We start from the raw sequence: 13,502 nt of genomic DNA on the forward strand, positions 1-13,502 counted from the left end.
TGGGGCTGGGAAGGAGGGAGGTACAAGCTGAGACTTCTCCAGCTTTTTGTACAGAAGGCAGTTCGTGGGGGTTTGTTTGTTTGTTTGTTTTTTCCCAGAGAAGTGCTGAGCTAAAAACCATCTTCCTCACTTCTGTTGTGAGTTGTAGCTGAGCTCTCACGTGCCACAGGCTGGGGGAGGTAGTTTATGTGGGACCAGGTCTGGAGACTGCACCACCCACATGATGAGGGCTCTTGCACTTGCACTCGACTTCCAGCCTGTCCCAAAGGAAGTGGCACATCATATACCAGAACAGGCAAGAGAGCAAGCACAGGGATGTTTTTCAGCGCCTTCTGCATCACAGACCCTGTACTCCCTGCTCAGCTGAGGGTCCCTCTGAAAATCCAACTTTTGGGACACCCTTAGGCTCTGTGGCTTTGGCATTGGCAGCCCTGCAGACAGCACAGTAATTTGTGCTGGCAGCAGCTGCTCCTACTCAAAACACAGCCATAATTGTTCTTGCTGGGCTGGTCCTGCTTGGGGCCATAAGGAGCAAGATCCTTCTTTTATCATCATCCATCTCATTCCTGTCTTGGCATCTGCAGTAAATGTCTGTCAGCAAGGCCATCAGGGCACAAGGTCGGGTCAGCTGTGGCAGGGGATGATTTTGACAGACTCACAGGTTGCTTGGGATGTGGAGTGGGAGCACTTTTCTCCTGTGGCTTGGTATAGGGATGGGGTGGGGTCTCTCATGGCAGTGCTGGGGGGACACGGTGACCCCTCTGTTCTGCTCTCCATTAGCAGCGCAGCTCCGGGGTCTGTGTGTGCTGGGCCAGGGTCAGCGGGAATGGGCCATCCCTCCCTGATGGCAACAGCTCATTTCCATTTAGATAGAAGAATTTAAATCTCAGTTTGCCAGCTCTTCGCCACGGTGCAACTCAAGACCCAAATTTCCTGAGCAACGCCAGATGCTCTCTGGGCTCGGGGACTGCAGCGCGTTCGGGGGAGCTGCCGCCCGGCCCTGGGGACAGTTGGGGGCGAGAACACCGGTTCTGTGTAGCTGCGCTCGTTCCCACGGCATCTCCGCATCCGAAACTGCCGTACTGCCCTTAGCGCGCCCAGCGGCCCTCGCTGGGTTCTGCCCTGCTCTGGAGCAGAGGCACCCGCGGGGAGGCCGCGCGGAGGGCAGCGGGGCAGATACGGGACACCGGACACCGCGCCCCAGACCCTGTCACTGCCCGGGCGCTGCGGCGGCGCCGGCCAGGGGCCCGCGGCTGGAGCGCGGCTGCCGCCTGCCGGGAGCAGCAGGGCCGGCCCGGCGGGGGCGGGGCCGCCAGGAGGCGCGGCCGGGTGCGAGGAGGCGCGGCCGCACAGCCATGTCGGAGGCGGCGGCGGGAATGGCGGCGGCGGCGGCACCGATGGCGGAGGCGCGGCTGCGGCGGAAGCAGCTGCTGAGCGCGGAGGAGGCGGAGCTGTTCGAGCTGGCGCAGGCGGCGGGCAGCGGGCTGGACCCGGAGGTGTTCCGGTGAGCGGCAGGGGCGGCCCCCGCGGGAGCCGCCGGTGCCGCCGGAGTCCCCTCTGACGGGTGCTCTCGGTGCCGGGTGTCCCCCCCGCAGGGTGCTGCTGGACCTGCTGCGCATGAACGTGGCGCCGCTCGCCGTGTTCCAGGTGCTGAAGTCGATGTGCGCCGGGCAGCGGCTCCCGCCGGGGCCCGAAGGCGGTCCCGCCGCGCCGGCGCCGATCCCCGCCGACACCCGAGGTACGCGCCGGGCGGGGGCGGAGCGGGGCGGGCGGGGGGCGGTGCCGGGCCCTTCCCCGGTGTGTTCCCGCGCAGAGTCCCCCGAGGACGGCCGGGCCCCGCCGCCCCCCGGCCCTTCGCTGCGGCCGCTGCGGCCCGGAGGGCGCCTGGCGCTGCCCCGCGCCCGGCCGGCCGCGGGAAGGGGCCCGTGGGCTGCTCGGCCGGGCCTGGGGGGCGGCTCGGCCCGCTCGGTATGAGCCCAGGCCCGGCCGCTGCCCGCGCCCCGTTTGTCTCAATGTTCATCGTTTCTACGCAGCGAGAGAGCCGGGGGCAGGTTGCTGTAGTACTTGTGCTGCGTTTTGTAGCCTCCTGGCTCTTCTCGCCAAGCTCTTAACAAAAAACCTCCTTTATTCTACAATATTATACAGTACTGCTTTGTTTGTATATAACTCAAAAAAAGTTAAAGTTTCCGGGCCATGAGGAATCCCCGGAAAAGGAGAGAGCTGTGATGCTTGCTTTACTCTGTCCTCACGTGTGTGGTGGCTTCTAACACCCATCCAGCGGTTTCCATCCTCTAGAGGTGGTATTTGTGTGGGAAGATGAAGTGGAAGGCTATGGGGGACTGTCAGCTAAAATAGTTACTGCTTTTGAATTCGTTTATCTTTCCTTACTGCTCTAATCTCCATGAATGGTAACAACAATAGCTCTGAACTTGTGCCATATATATATATATATATGTAATTTTATTTTTTCCTAGCCAGTTCTAATAAAACTTCTGTTTACTCCCTGAAGTGACTTGTGGCTGGTAGCTCACCAACTCTGTGGATTACTTCCAAAACGTTTAAAAACAAGTAACTAGAGTAAGTCTGCTGTCACTAAGCCTGAATTCACAGTGGAAAAGTTCATTTCTCTTGTGCTCAAAAATGTGTCAGAAAGGGGCAATGGTCCCAGCAAGAGTCTGAAAGTGGATGAGATCAAGTGAAATTGTGTTGTCATGTCTTTTTCTATCTCCTTCTCTCTGTTTCAGGGTGAAAACACTGTTGTAGGTGTTGAGTCTGTGTTGATCTATGCTGAATTTTGAGGCAAAAGTTGAAAAAGTAACTGCCAGCAAGGACTATGCTGGGAACACGGAGAATGGGGCAAGAAAGAAAAACTTGGTGGGCATAGGAGGGAGAAGAGTGAGGTTTCCCTGTCGTGATAGCATAGTAGCACTTAGTCTGGTCTCACTGCTGAGGCTGCATTGGTGGTTGGGCGTGTTTATTCTCTTGACTGTGCTTGCAAGTCCTGTAGAAAGTGAAGCTGAGAGGGGGATTCATTTGAAAAGTAGTCAGTTTTGGGAAAAAGGAATTATGCCACAATCTGGTACCTTCACAATAGCAGAGCTCAATGAGAATCCCCTCCTTTAGCAGCTGAGGGGAACTTAGGAAGTTTGCTGAAGCCCAAATAGAGTGTGTGGGTAAAGTGTCCAGGAGTCCCTGGACTCACCATGAACAGGTTTCCCTTTCTCAGGAGATGCTCTTGGTTAAGAATTCCCTGCCGAGAAGGTTGTTGTGGTGAAGAGGACAGCCTCACATGTGACTGTGAAATGACTCTGAATATGCACAGGGGCAAGGGAAGACACCTGTCTTTTTTTCTGAACAAAATGGGAGAGGTGCAGCACTTTGATTTTTTGAAGTGTGAAGCACTGTGCTATTCTGGTACCACATTAAGAGGAAACATCCCAAAAGAGCAGAGATTTTGAACAAAAGATGCTGTTAAATTTTGCTTTCTCCTCTCCTCTGTTGGTGCTCCAGCTGTTACAGGCTGCTCAAACTGTGAAGAAATGTTGCAGTGGTTTTTGTTCCCATCTGTAATGTGGAGCAGCTTTTTTTTCTCTCATGTATGCTCTTTGAGTGGTACTTTCTGGACAAATGAGGCTTTTTTTCTTGGACTGGGCTACTGCTATGAGCTAATTTTAGCTAGTAGTAGGCTGGCTCAGGTTTGAAACAGGCCAACAGCCACTTGTTTTTTAATCAACATTAAATTTCTCAAGATGAAAGCCAGAAGCCCTAAGGTAGAGTTGGTATGCCCTTAACTGTTGCCTCCTACCAGCCTGCTTCAGGCACCTTAGAGAGGCTGACTTTGCAGGAGTTAGTAGTTGTCTTGAGAGCTTAATTTGGTGCTCATTCTGTATCTTTAGCAGAGCATGTCCTGGTCTGAGTCAGATTTCAGTCCTACTGTGTTGAGCCAGCCTTTTCTCTCCCTAGTATCCCTTTAAAATTGATGTGTTGGTGATGCTATGATGATTTTTTGTCTTTTTTTATATATACCTTTTATATACCCTTTTATATAGCTTTTGTGCATCCCCAGTGCTTTTAGCATGCATATTTGTAATTCCTGAAGTCTGATAACTTAGCTTAGACCCAATATTCTGTTAAACCAGGAGACCAAACATCCTGGAGGCCTTGCAGTTGGAGGCCAGAAAGCCCTGTGCTATCCTGAGAAACCAAGGTCTTCCCTAGAACATCCTGTAAACTAAGATAGGCCCATCCATGGGGGGATTCCTCAGGATGGGGGCTTCATTCGAGCCTCTCATTGGAGAATGATAGATATGCTAATTTGCTAGGCCTATAAATTGTGTATGTGATCTATCATGTGTGCATTTCAGCACATTCCATCTGGATGAAGTGGTGCACCTTGAGGATCCTTAAATAAATACTGAGGTAAAAACCCCTTTTTCCCTTAACCGTGTCTGGCTCTTAATTTTACGACCAGGGAAAGGCAACATTGGTATCCTGGAGTGCTCTGGGACAAGCCCTTGGAACCAAAGGCAAAGTGTAGTGAAGATCAGGGAAAGATGGGGGTGCTTTTGGCAAATATTTTCAATATTAGTTTGGCTTTCAGTGGCCAGTTTGGCCTGTTGCTGCCTTATTTTCCATGGCTAAAATACATTCTCAGTGCAAGTTAATGCACTGGAACTGCTGAAGCAGGAAGATTGTGCCCATCAAGCTACAGTTTTGCTGCAGATATGGTCAACCATTAAATGCTAATCTTGGATTTGCCCTCTTTGCAAGCTGTTGCTCAGTAATGGTGCTGAAGAGGCAGTTGGGCCTCCTCTTTCTTTTCACTTTCATCCTTGACCAAATTCCGAAGGACAGCACTTCTATACCTTGTCAGAAGACTTGGTCTTCCCAGCTGTGTCAGGTTTTTTGTTTTCTGTAAGCCTGTGTTAAATTGGAGCCCTAACTCACTTTGAATAAAGCTTCTCTTTTTAGTTTCTGCCAGCCCAGGTGACTTTACTGTCACTCAGCATTCACTGACATGAGCTAATTCCGTTGTGAATAAAATTACCATTGAAAAGCTAACGCTCAGAAAATGGTTTAGGCAGAATGTAAGCTCAGCAGGGGCTTATCACAGCTTTAGTCCTGTGTTTTCATTTCTGTGAGTATAAGAAGTGCTGGTAAGATCTTGTTAATATGAAGGACATGTTTTGTCCAGTCTTCCTTGTAAGGATCACAGAATCAGAGAATGGTTTGGGTTGGAAGGACCTTAAAGCTCATCTCATTCCACTCCCTACCATGGGCAGGGACACCTTCCACTATCCCAGATTGCTCCAAGCCCCATCCAGTCTGGCTTTGGATATTTCAAGGGATGGGGCAACCACAGCTTCTCTGGGCAGTCTATTCCAGGGCCTCACAGCCCTCAGAGGGAAGAATTTCTTCCCAGTACCTGATCTAAACTTATCATCCTTCAACTAGAAAAAGAATCACTTCTCTTTCACTGAGCTTTCTAGTTCTGGGCACAGTCCAAGTCCATCCTTCAGGAGTTCGGTAAGTGTTAACAGGGTGTCTGGGGGTGTCCTCTGGGCTGGATCTGTTCTGCAGGAGCATTTGGTTTGCCTTGCCTGCCTCCTTTCCCTTTAAGAGCTGCTGTAGAGAAGGGGAGCTTAAGCGCTATGTGCTGTTGGCTCTGCAGTCTTGTTGGAAGATGCTCCTTCCATTTAAGAAGAGGATGGTGCAGCTTCCATGCAGGACCAGGCATTTGGCGAGGGAAAATGCCTCTTCTGCATTGCTGGGACTTGTGTGTGTGGTTACAGCCCAAGCTCTGTGCTTGTATCAAGAACAGTGATTGTCCTGCGCAGGCTTCTCAAGCTGCTTCACGGCTTTCGGCTCAGCCCCTGCACTCCCTCCCCTGTCAGAAGGCAGACAAGTGGCTGAAGGAATCCAGGTCTCACCAAAGATCACCCAGGCCTGTTCTGCACCAGTTGTATCAGTAATGAGATCCTGGCTTAGGCTTCCCAGTACATCATGGTGCAGGGAGGCTTTTTAAAACAGCTGAATCAGGCTGACTCAGCAGTTCTGATCAGCACTATTGGTAGTGAGGGGTGCCCGTAGTTATATCAGCTTTTGTGCTGATGAAGCATCAGAGGGAGTCTGAAATGAGTGACTTTGTGTTTTCCCAGAGAACACAGCCATGGCGTTCTGTGTTGGCTGGTAACTGAATCCATGACAGCTGCCTGCACAATTGCTGGGTGTGGTTTTTAGAGCATCCATCTGGCGTATTTAGCTGGATGCAACTTAATGTGAGCTATGTTCAAAATGGTCTCTCAGCATTTGATTTGGGAGGGAAAGTGCTGGTTTGAAAGAGAAAGAAATTCCCAGGTATCCTTTTGTGTGTGTGAGGGGGAGGGTTCTGTTAAGGACAGTGGTGTTGAGATTGGCCTAGACTAAACGTGTATAATTAAGTGTCCCATTTTCTCACATACTATTTCTGTGCTTTCTGTTTCCATCAGCCAACCCTCAAGTCCCTGCTGGTTCCCACGCAGTTTTCTACCCCTCTATACACATGCATATGTCAATGCCCTGCTCTTTTTTTTAGGCTGATGAATACTCTTTGATGCTTCTCTCACTCTTTGAACTCCAACCTCTTTTTTCACATTCCCCACTTCCCCAGAAAGTGTCTTCACATAAAATTACTTCCCGAAGCTTTACCCCAGCTGATTTCTCTTCTGAACGTGTTGTTAACCTGAGCTTGCTTTTTAAAACCTGCCTCCTTTGTAGGCCTGTCACTTGATGTGTGGCTTTTAAGGCTGCAAGGAACTGACACAGGAAGAAAGGAGTTGTGCATAGCAGGGGTCAGAATGCTCTCCTGCCCAGGGAAACTGTCACAAACTCCAGTACCTGTTGGAAAAGCCACTGAGCCCATCACCAGCCATGGGCTCTGTCAAAGGTTCACAGGGTGAGTTTTTGTGGTCTGTGTGGAAAAATACGCTGTGGAGAATCACAAGTCCTTTTCTGCCCCAGCATTTTTAACTACTTTCTTCCTGTGTAAATACTTAGGTACAGTCAAGGTCTCAGAATTGTAAGTGTTGCTGTTCAGTTGTTTCCTAAATACTCCTCCATGTATTACACAGCTTGTTGCCAATTTGTCCTTCATGTGTGTTCTTGCCATCTTTACAGTTTTTGTGTCCTTCCCTGTTCATCCCTTTTTCTCACTTCTTGTTTCTTTCCCCTTGTGCTGTGTCTTTAGCTGTGACCAGCCTTTTGCAGTGGTGACTCTTGGGTGCTGCTGGCTGGCCACACTAGCTGTTTTGCATTCCTCTTCCACTCAGCCTTGAGCTATCTCAGGGTTCGACTTGATGTGGGATTTGTAGTGTAGACTTCTGTATTAAGGAGATAAGGATAATGCTGACAAGGAGAATGCTGTGTAAAGCTCTGGTATTGCAGAGGGAATCCCCATGGAGATGCTAAGGATTTATCGTAAATTTATTTAATCTGGGGTTTATACATCATACACTGAATTTTCCTGTGGGTTATACAGGCTATTATGCTTTAATTGTAAATTAAATGTCTCTGTGGGATCTGAGTGGTGGCAGTGTGTGCCTTGCACCTGAAAATATTCCCAGACACTTCGTGGTCTGCATGTCTTCTCTGAAAAACTGTAGAATGACCTATTGGTGACTTAAATAGGACTAATCAAAGGACTAATAGAGTCCTGATCATGGTTTTCTTACTTTGTTGCTCATACTCAGGTTTTTTCCAGTACTCCATCAATACCATTCCAATGAGTGGATTTCCTACACTCACTGAGGAGCAATTAGGTTGCCTTCAGGATTTTATCCTGCAACTCTCGCTCCCTCCAGCTTTTCCTACCATAAACAATAGAATTTAGGCCTTCTGAATTAGAGGCCTTTATTCATGTTTTGTGAAGTGATGGACATGGTAAATACATGGGACAAGTTCTGTGCACAAAGAATTCCTGATGCGAAGTTGTTGCTGTTCCTCTCCCTTCCCCCTCAGGCTCACATTCTAAAATGAGTGATTTTTCTGTATTGTAGGCAACTGACTAGCTTCAATTTATAGACCTCTGTCATCTTCTGGTACAGAAATTATAATTATGTCAGTTCTTTTAGAACCAATAAAAATTTTTCTCACCTGTACTGTACTTTTTTGGATGGCTGAAATTGCCTTGGTTAAAAGTTCCTGTACCTTTCCTCTCCCAGAAAGTAGTAATAAATTTTGATCCTCTCAAAATACAGGTGAAGGAGCCTTTTCTGCTTAAGGAGAAACAGCAGACTAACAGCTTTTATTTCTTCTTCCTTATCCCAGTAATAACTTGCAAAAAGTCTAGGCTGAAATGTCACCTGCTGTGGCTCTAGTCCCAAAAGAATAGGTGGCCATGGAGGTTTCTCTCCCATCACACTTTCCCCACGGGAGCTTTGCAGGTTTACCTGAGACTCTGAGCTTTTCTTGCTGCTGACATTCAGCTAAATGCTGCACTGGGATAATTTTTTCAGTATGTCTTTTCTGGCTGATTATCAAGCTTTTTTCCTCCTCTTTTTCATGCTCTGCAAGGCAAGAAAGGAAAGGGATTTAGAGGAATACTGTAAATGCCAGACTTGTCATGTGTGGTTTTGTGGCAAAGTAATAAGATATGAGTTTGAATGATAACTCAATGATAATTAATTATTTCCCCCCACCCTACCAAAGAAACACTCAAAAAATCTTATGATTATAGATTCAATAGAGCTCTCCGTGAAAAATGAGGGACCTTTTCTCCATCTTCTCTTTCTGTAATCTTATGTGCAAGAGAAAGAGAGAAAATGAGATAGCCCAAGTGTGGTGGTGGAAACTAGTAAAATGAGGAGTGACCAGGGACACGTGAGAATTTGTAGGGAAAAGGCTGGTGTGCTTCATGTTGATCAGTGATGGGAGAGAAGCTCTTGTGGCTCTGCTGAGCAGTCTTGAAGGGAACTATTTATCAAAAGAGCAGGGGAGGTGAATGATTTGGGCTCTTGAGTGATGTTTTGGTTCTGGAAAGAGCCCAGGTTAGGTATTAACTGTTGAAGATGTGGCAGCAGCTTTGAAGACGTAAGAATTGTGTTGTAGAAGAGAACAACTTGTGGAGTTGATGGCAATATGCACTGCAGGAGATATCTTGAGAGTGTTGCAGCCCTGGTATCCCTGACTGTGCTACAAGTAAATGTACCAACAGACATTTATGTATTTATTTATTTACCACTGAGAGAACAATCTGTAGTCCTTGTTACTGCTCAGAGGCAGGAAAGGATCCCTTGAGGAAAGCAGTAGGTTGAGTAGAGAGGGGACTGAAAGAGAAGAGCTTTAAATTTCTACATCTGAAAGCATATTTGGGGTTGGGGTTCCTTTCTTGCCTTCTGCTTGACATAAAGCAGTGCTTCTTTCTCCCTCTGGTACTTAAGACTGCTTGTGTGCACATACATTCTTCCCAAACTGTGCCTGGCTCTCGAGGAGATAAACAGCTCCTGCTTCTGGGGTCATCTTTGGGGAGGCACATATTTGATTAGTCTCTCTCTTGGCTTGTCTCTTGCTTCCGTAGCTATTTGGGCTGCAGTTATTCTCTGGCAGCCAGACATATTCAAGATAAGGACCTCTTACTGGTCTCACAGGGGAACGACTTCTCTTCCTGAGCCAAGCAGAAGAAAAACTTGGGTGATGAACCGACCAAAACCCCCACATCCTGCCTCCCTCTGCTGTTCATGGGAAGGAGGGAGGGGTTGGGGGAAGAAAAGATGTTTTTAAGGACTTATTTTACCTCTCATTATCCTTCTCTGATTTTCTTAGTAATAAACTCACTTTGTACCTCTAAGATGAGCCCATTTTGCCCTTGGGAGTGTTTTCTCCCAGTCCTTAACTCATGAACCCTTTGTTAAATTTTCTTTCCTCTGCCCAGCTGTAACAAGGGAGGGTGAGTTAATGGCTTTTGGGGGTGCCTGGCATTTGGCCAGTGTCAAACCATGGCAGTCACCAAGGAAAATATCAGTGAAATCCTTTTTGTTCGTCTGTACTACTTGAATTACAGAGAGTTTATGGTCCTTGAGCTGCTTTTGTGCTTTGTGGTAATTGTATCTGTTATCTCTGATAGTGTAACTGAGGGAAGCACAAACTGTATACCTGTCCCTGCACACTTCAGGAGCTGTCCTTGTCTGGTCTGCACAGACTGCTTCCAAAAATACACTGGGTATTTATGCAGTTTCACTGGTTTGTTTTACTGTGATTTCAAGGCTAGGGGGATGGACAGCACATGCTTTGAGTGCAGCTTCTCTTCAGTCAAATGATTCTTTCTCCCCAAGTTGTTTTCAGAACGTTGAGGGCCTGAGTCCAGTGGTGCTTAAGGGTACCGGTGTGTGTGTATACATACCTGGGTTGAGGACCTGCCCTCTCAGCGGACAGGTGCTTGTGAGAAGGGGGAGGACATTCACCTGGGGACATGTCTGGGATTGCTAAAAGCATCATGGTGAATAATGCTTTTATTCTTGCCACTTTTTCCTCTCAAATACTGTGAGATCACGTATTGCCTTTGCGCAGTGTGTTTGTTTTCATGGACAGCACTTGCTTTAGTGAAGCTGCTTAAAGTGCCTGAGCTACTACACAGCTGCCAAGGCTGGTTGGCTGGCATGGGATGGTGACTGCTGGCACATCATTGCCATGCTTGACAAGAAGAGAGTTTTCCAAGAGCACCTGACTTGGCTTGGATAAGTGAATGGATTTTTGTGCCACCCAAATTTTAACAGATGAATAGTGGCCACCTGTTCTTACTTGGAAGTTCTCAGATTGTCTTTGTGGTGCAGCAGGGTGTTAACTGGTGGTATTGATGTGAGTCCTGTTCCCAGACAGCTGCTCCAAGGCGACAGGATGGTCTGATAAGTAACAGTCCTCTGTCCGTAGCACAGATGATCCAAGATAAAGATTTCCAAACCATGTCCATGGGGACTCTAGAGTGTAGAGCAGCTGTTGGTATTGTGGAAGTTGCTCTGATAATGGTTGCCAAAATGTCACTCTTCATTTTAATTGCATGCATGTAACTACAGCCCACTGTATTCCTGTTTTGTTTTCTCCTTGCTATTATTCATTTTTATGGTGCTTCATGGAGGTTAGCCTTTAGTAAAAGCTGTGCATCACTTTCTTTTTATTCTCTTTCCTAAAGTGAGTCCTACTTCTCACTTGAGGGAGTGGCAGGAAAAGTCAGTGTCCCTCATCCCCTCCTGACATTTGTGTCAGCAATACCGAGTCTGTCACTCTCTGCTCTGACAGGATCCTGTTGCCCCTTGCCTCCCTCAGCTTCTGCCATTGTACCCACTGCTGCTCCCTGCTCCTGCTCTGCCTCTCAGAGCCCATCAGTTGTGCCCCCAGGAGGGGAACTCTCACCTCCTGAACTCAGTAAGAACACTGGAAGTCCTGTGTAGAAAAACACCAGAAAATGTCTTGAAAACACCAGAAAATTATAAGAAATCCAAATCTGCTCATTGAGTGACAGAAGTGATATGGAGAGAAGTGTTTGTGATCTGATGATGTGGCAGCAGCCTCAGATGCTGGTGGACACTGGCACATCCTTTCACTTATCCCAGCTCAAGGTGTTGGAAGCTCTTGGTGTTCCAGCAGTGCTGTTTGCTATGCTGCTGTTCCTGTGCGGAGTGAGTGGAACAAAGTGGCTGGTTACTTTGTAGATTAAACCTCATGAAAATTAAATGCTTCCACTGCAACTTTGGGTTTTGCAGCACCAATACCTGTTGGGCTGAATTCACCAATTTGCTTTCTGCACTGGATGCTGAAGATGTTTGTGAGATCTAATGGGTTTTGCCTCCTGCATGGTTCCTGAGGAACGCTTGTGGCTATCTGCTGTGCAGTGATGCTTGGGTTGGGATGTGAAAATTAATGGATATATTTATTTATTCAGGGAGAAATAAAACCAGCTCTGCTGTCAGTGGGACACAGATTCTGGCCGAAAGAAGCAGCCGGGAAGGATCTGCCCAGAGGATGCCCCGACAGCCGAGTGTGAGCCGTATGCAGAAGGCAGGAACCTCTGGGAAGAACACTGGGGGAGGCAACAGTACCTAAATCAGACCTTGGAACAGATGGGTTTTGGTGCTTGACAATGTATATAAACTGTGCTTGTTAAAGCTGCTTGTGTTGTTATGTATTAACCTGCAAACATAATTTGTAATACAGGAAACAGAGCTGTTGGTTTTTATTTCCAAAAATTCCTTTGGCCACGCAGACTGCTAGGAGGTGCTCTTGCATTTGGCTTGCCCTGTTTCCCCATGTGCCTGTTTACGGCGTTCTGGCACCTATATCTGAAACCGGATTGATCTCTCCCAAGACATAATCCCATGTTCAGTCCTCCCAGTGGTGCTTGATGTGATTATTCATTTACAAAGCATTACAGCCCCCTTTGCCTCAGGAGCCTGGTCAAATGAGGAGATTGTTCCAGATAAGGGAGGGAACAGCTCCATCACTTAGGGCAAGAGACATACAAGTACCTAAAATGGGTAAGTGGGTTTCTTAGAGCTCAAGTGTTAACCATGCATGGTTCCAGAGGGTCTCCAGGCAGTAGGGTGCCTCCTAATGGCTCTAGGAGCTCAGGGGCTGTTAATGAATTCCATGTCCCTGATTAGGAGAAAGTGCCTCCATTCTGTGGGATTTAGATGGTGATTCCTCAAGAATCTCAAGATCTACCTCTCATAGGCCTGCTTCAACAGGTGCTAAAATGAGATTTGCAGGGTCTGGATTTCTCCTATTCTGATCAGGTAACAAAGTGCAGCTGCTTCCCTCAGTAAAAGGTGGTGGAGTTCAGAGGCCTGAGGGGGGCTAGCCAGGCACAAGTTATGGGGCTGGGCATCGGGAGAGCAGACTTTGGCCTCTGTAGAGATCTGTATCTGGAGATACAGTCCCATGGGATCAAGCCCTGGAGGTAAGTGGGACCCAAGGAAGAAGGTTGATATTCTAGAATATCAGCGCTCAAGAGTGAGTCCCGCCTGACAACCCAGAGCTGCATCCCATGCCTGAGGTCCAGCTACAACCCTGACATCCCTTCTTGGAGCCACATCCCTGGCCCCTGTCACCCCTCACCCCATGTCCAACCCCTCTCATAACCTCAGCCTTGTTCCCTCCAGGCTCTGCAGAGCTGGAGATGCTGCTGGGGGCTGCAGTGAGCTGGGACTTGGCTGTGGTGCAGCACCTTGGGGTGGGGCCTGTTCCCTGTGGCACCTCAGGTCAGTGGCCTGGGGGCTGTAGGTCCCCTAAGGTTGCCAGGGACACTCTGGAAGGGACAGGGCAGGATGTGGGATGTTTTTGAGGGGTGTTGAGGTCAGCCAGGGCTGCAGGGAGCCCTCCTTCCCCCATGAGACAGCAGTAGGTTTTGTGATTAAAACCTCACCTCCTTGAATGAAGAGGAGCAGGGGGAGCTGGAGTAGCCCTGGGAACCTCCACTGTGCTAGGGATTCCCTGTCCCAGCTGCTCCCAGGGCTCAGAGGTAGCTCCCATCCAGA

The 13,502-nt window shown here is 48.4% G+C and overlaps 1 protein-coding gene across 2 annotated transcripts; it reads left to right on the forward strand.

Moving 5' to 3' along the window:
• Nucleotides 1-801: 801 nt before the first annotated feature.
• LOC309578345 (mitotic-spindle organizing protein 2-like) lies at nucleotides 802-12,434 on the forward strand. 2 transcript variants are annotated; one of them, XM_082290927.1, is made up of 3 exons: nucleotides 802-1,504; nucleotides 1,596-1,738; nucleotides 11,912-12,434. In XM_082290927.1, the coding sequence occupies exons 1-3, from the start codon at nucleotides 948-950 to the stop codon at nucleotides 12,070-12,072; spliced, it is 861 nt and encodes a 286-aa protein (XP_082147053.1). In that variant the 5' UTR covers nucleotides 802-947; the 3' UTR covers nucleotides 12,073-12,434. The 2 variants fall into 2 exon arrangements, with proteins under 2 accessions (XP_082147053.1, XP_082147052.1); XM_082290926.1 differs by lacking the exon at nucleotides 11,912-12,434 and having other exon boundaries at nucleotides 1,596-6,075.
• The last annotated feature ends 1,068 nt before the right edge of the window (nucleotides 12,435-13,502 follow it).

This window comes from Coloeus monedula (assembly GCF_965178545.1).
Source record: "Coloeus monedula genome assembly, chromosome: 14".
Classification (NCBI taxonomy): Eukaryota; Metazoa; Chordata; class Aves; order Passeriformes; family Corvidae; genus Coloeus; species Coloeus monedula.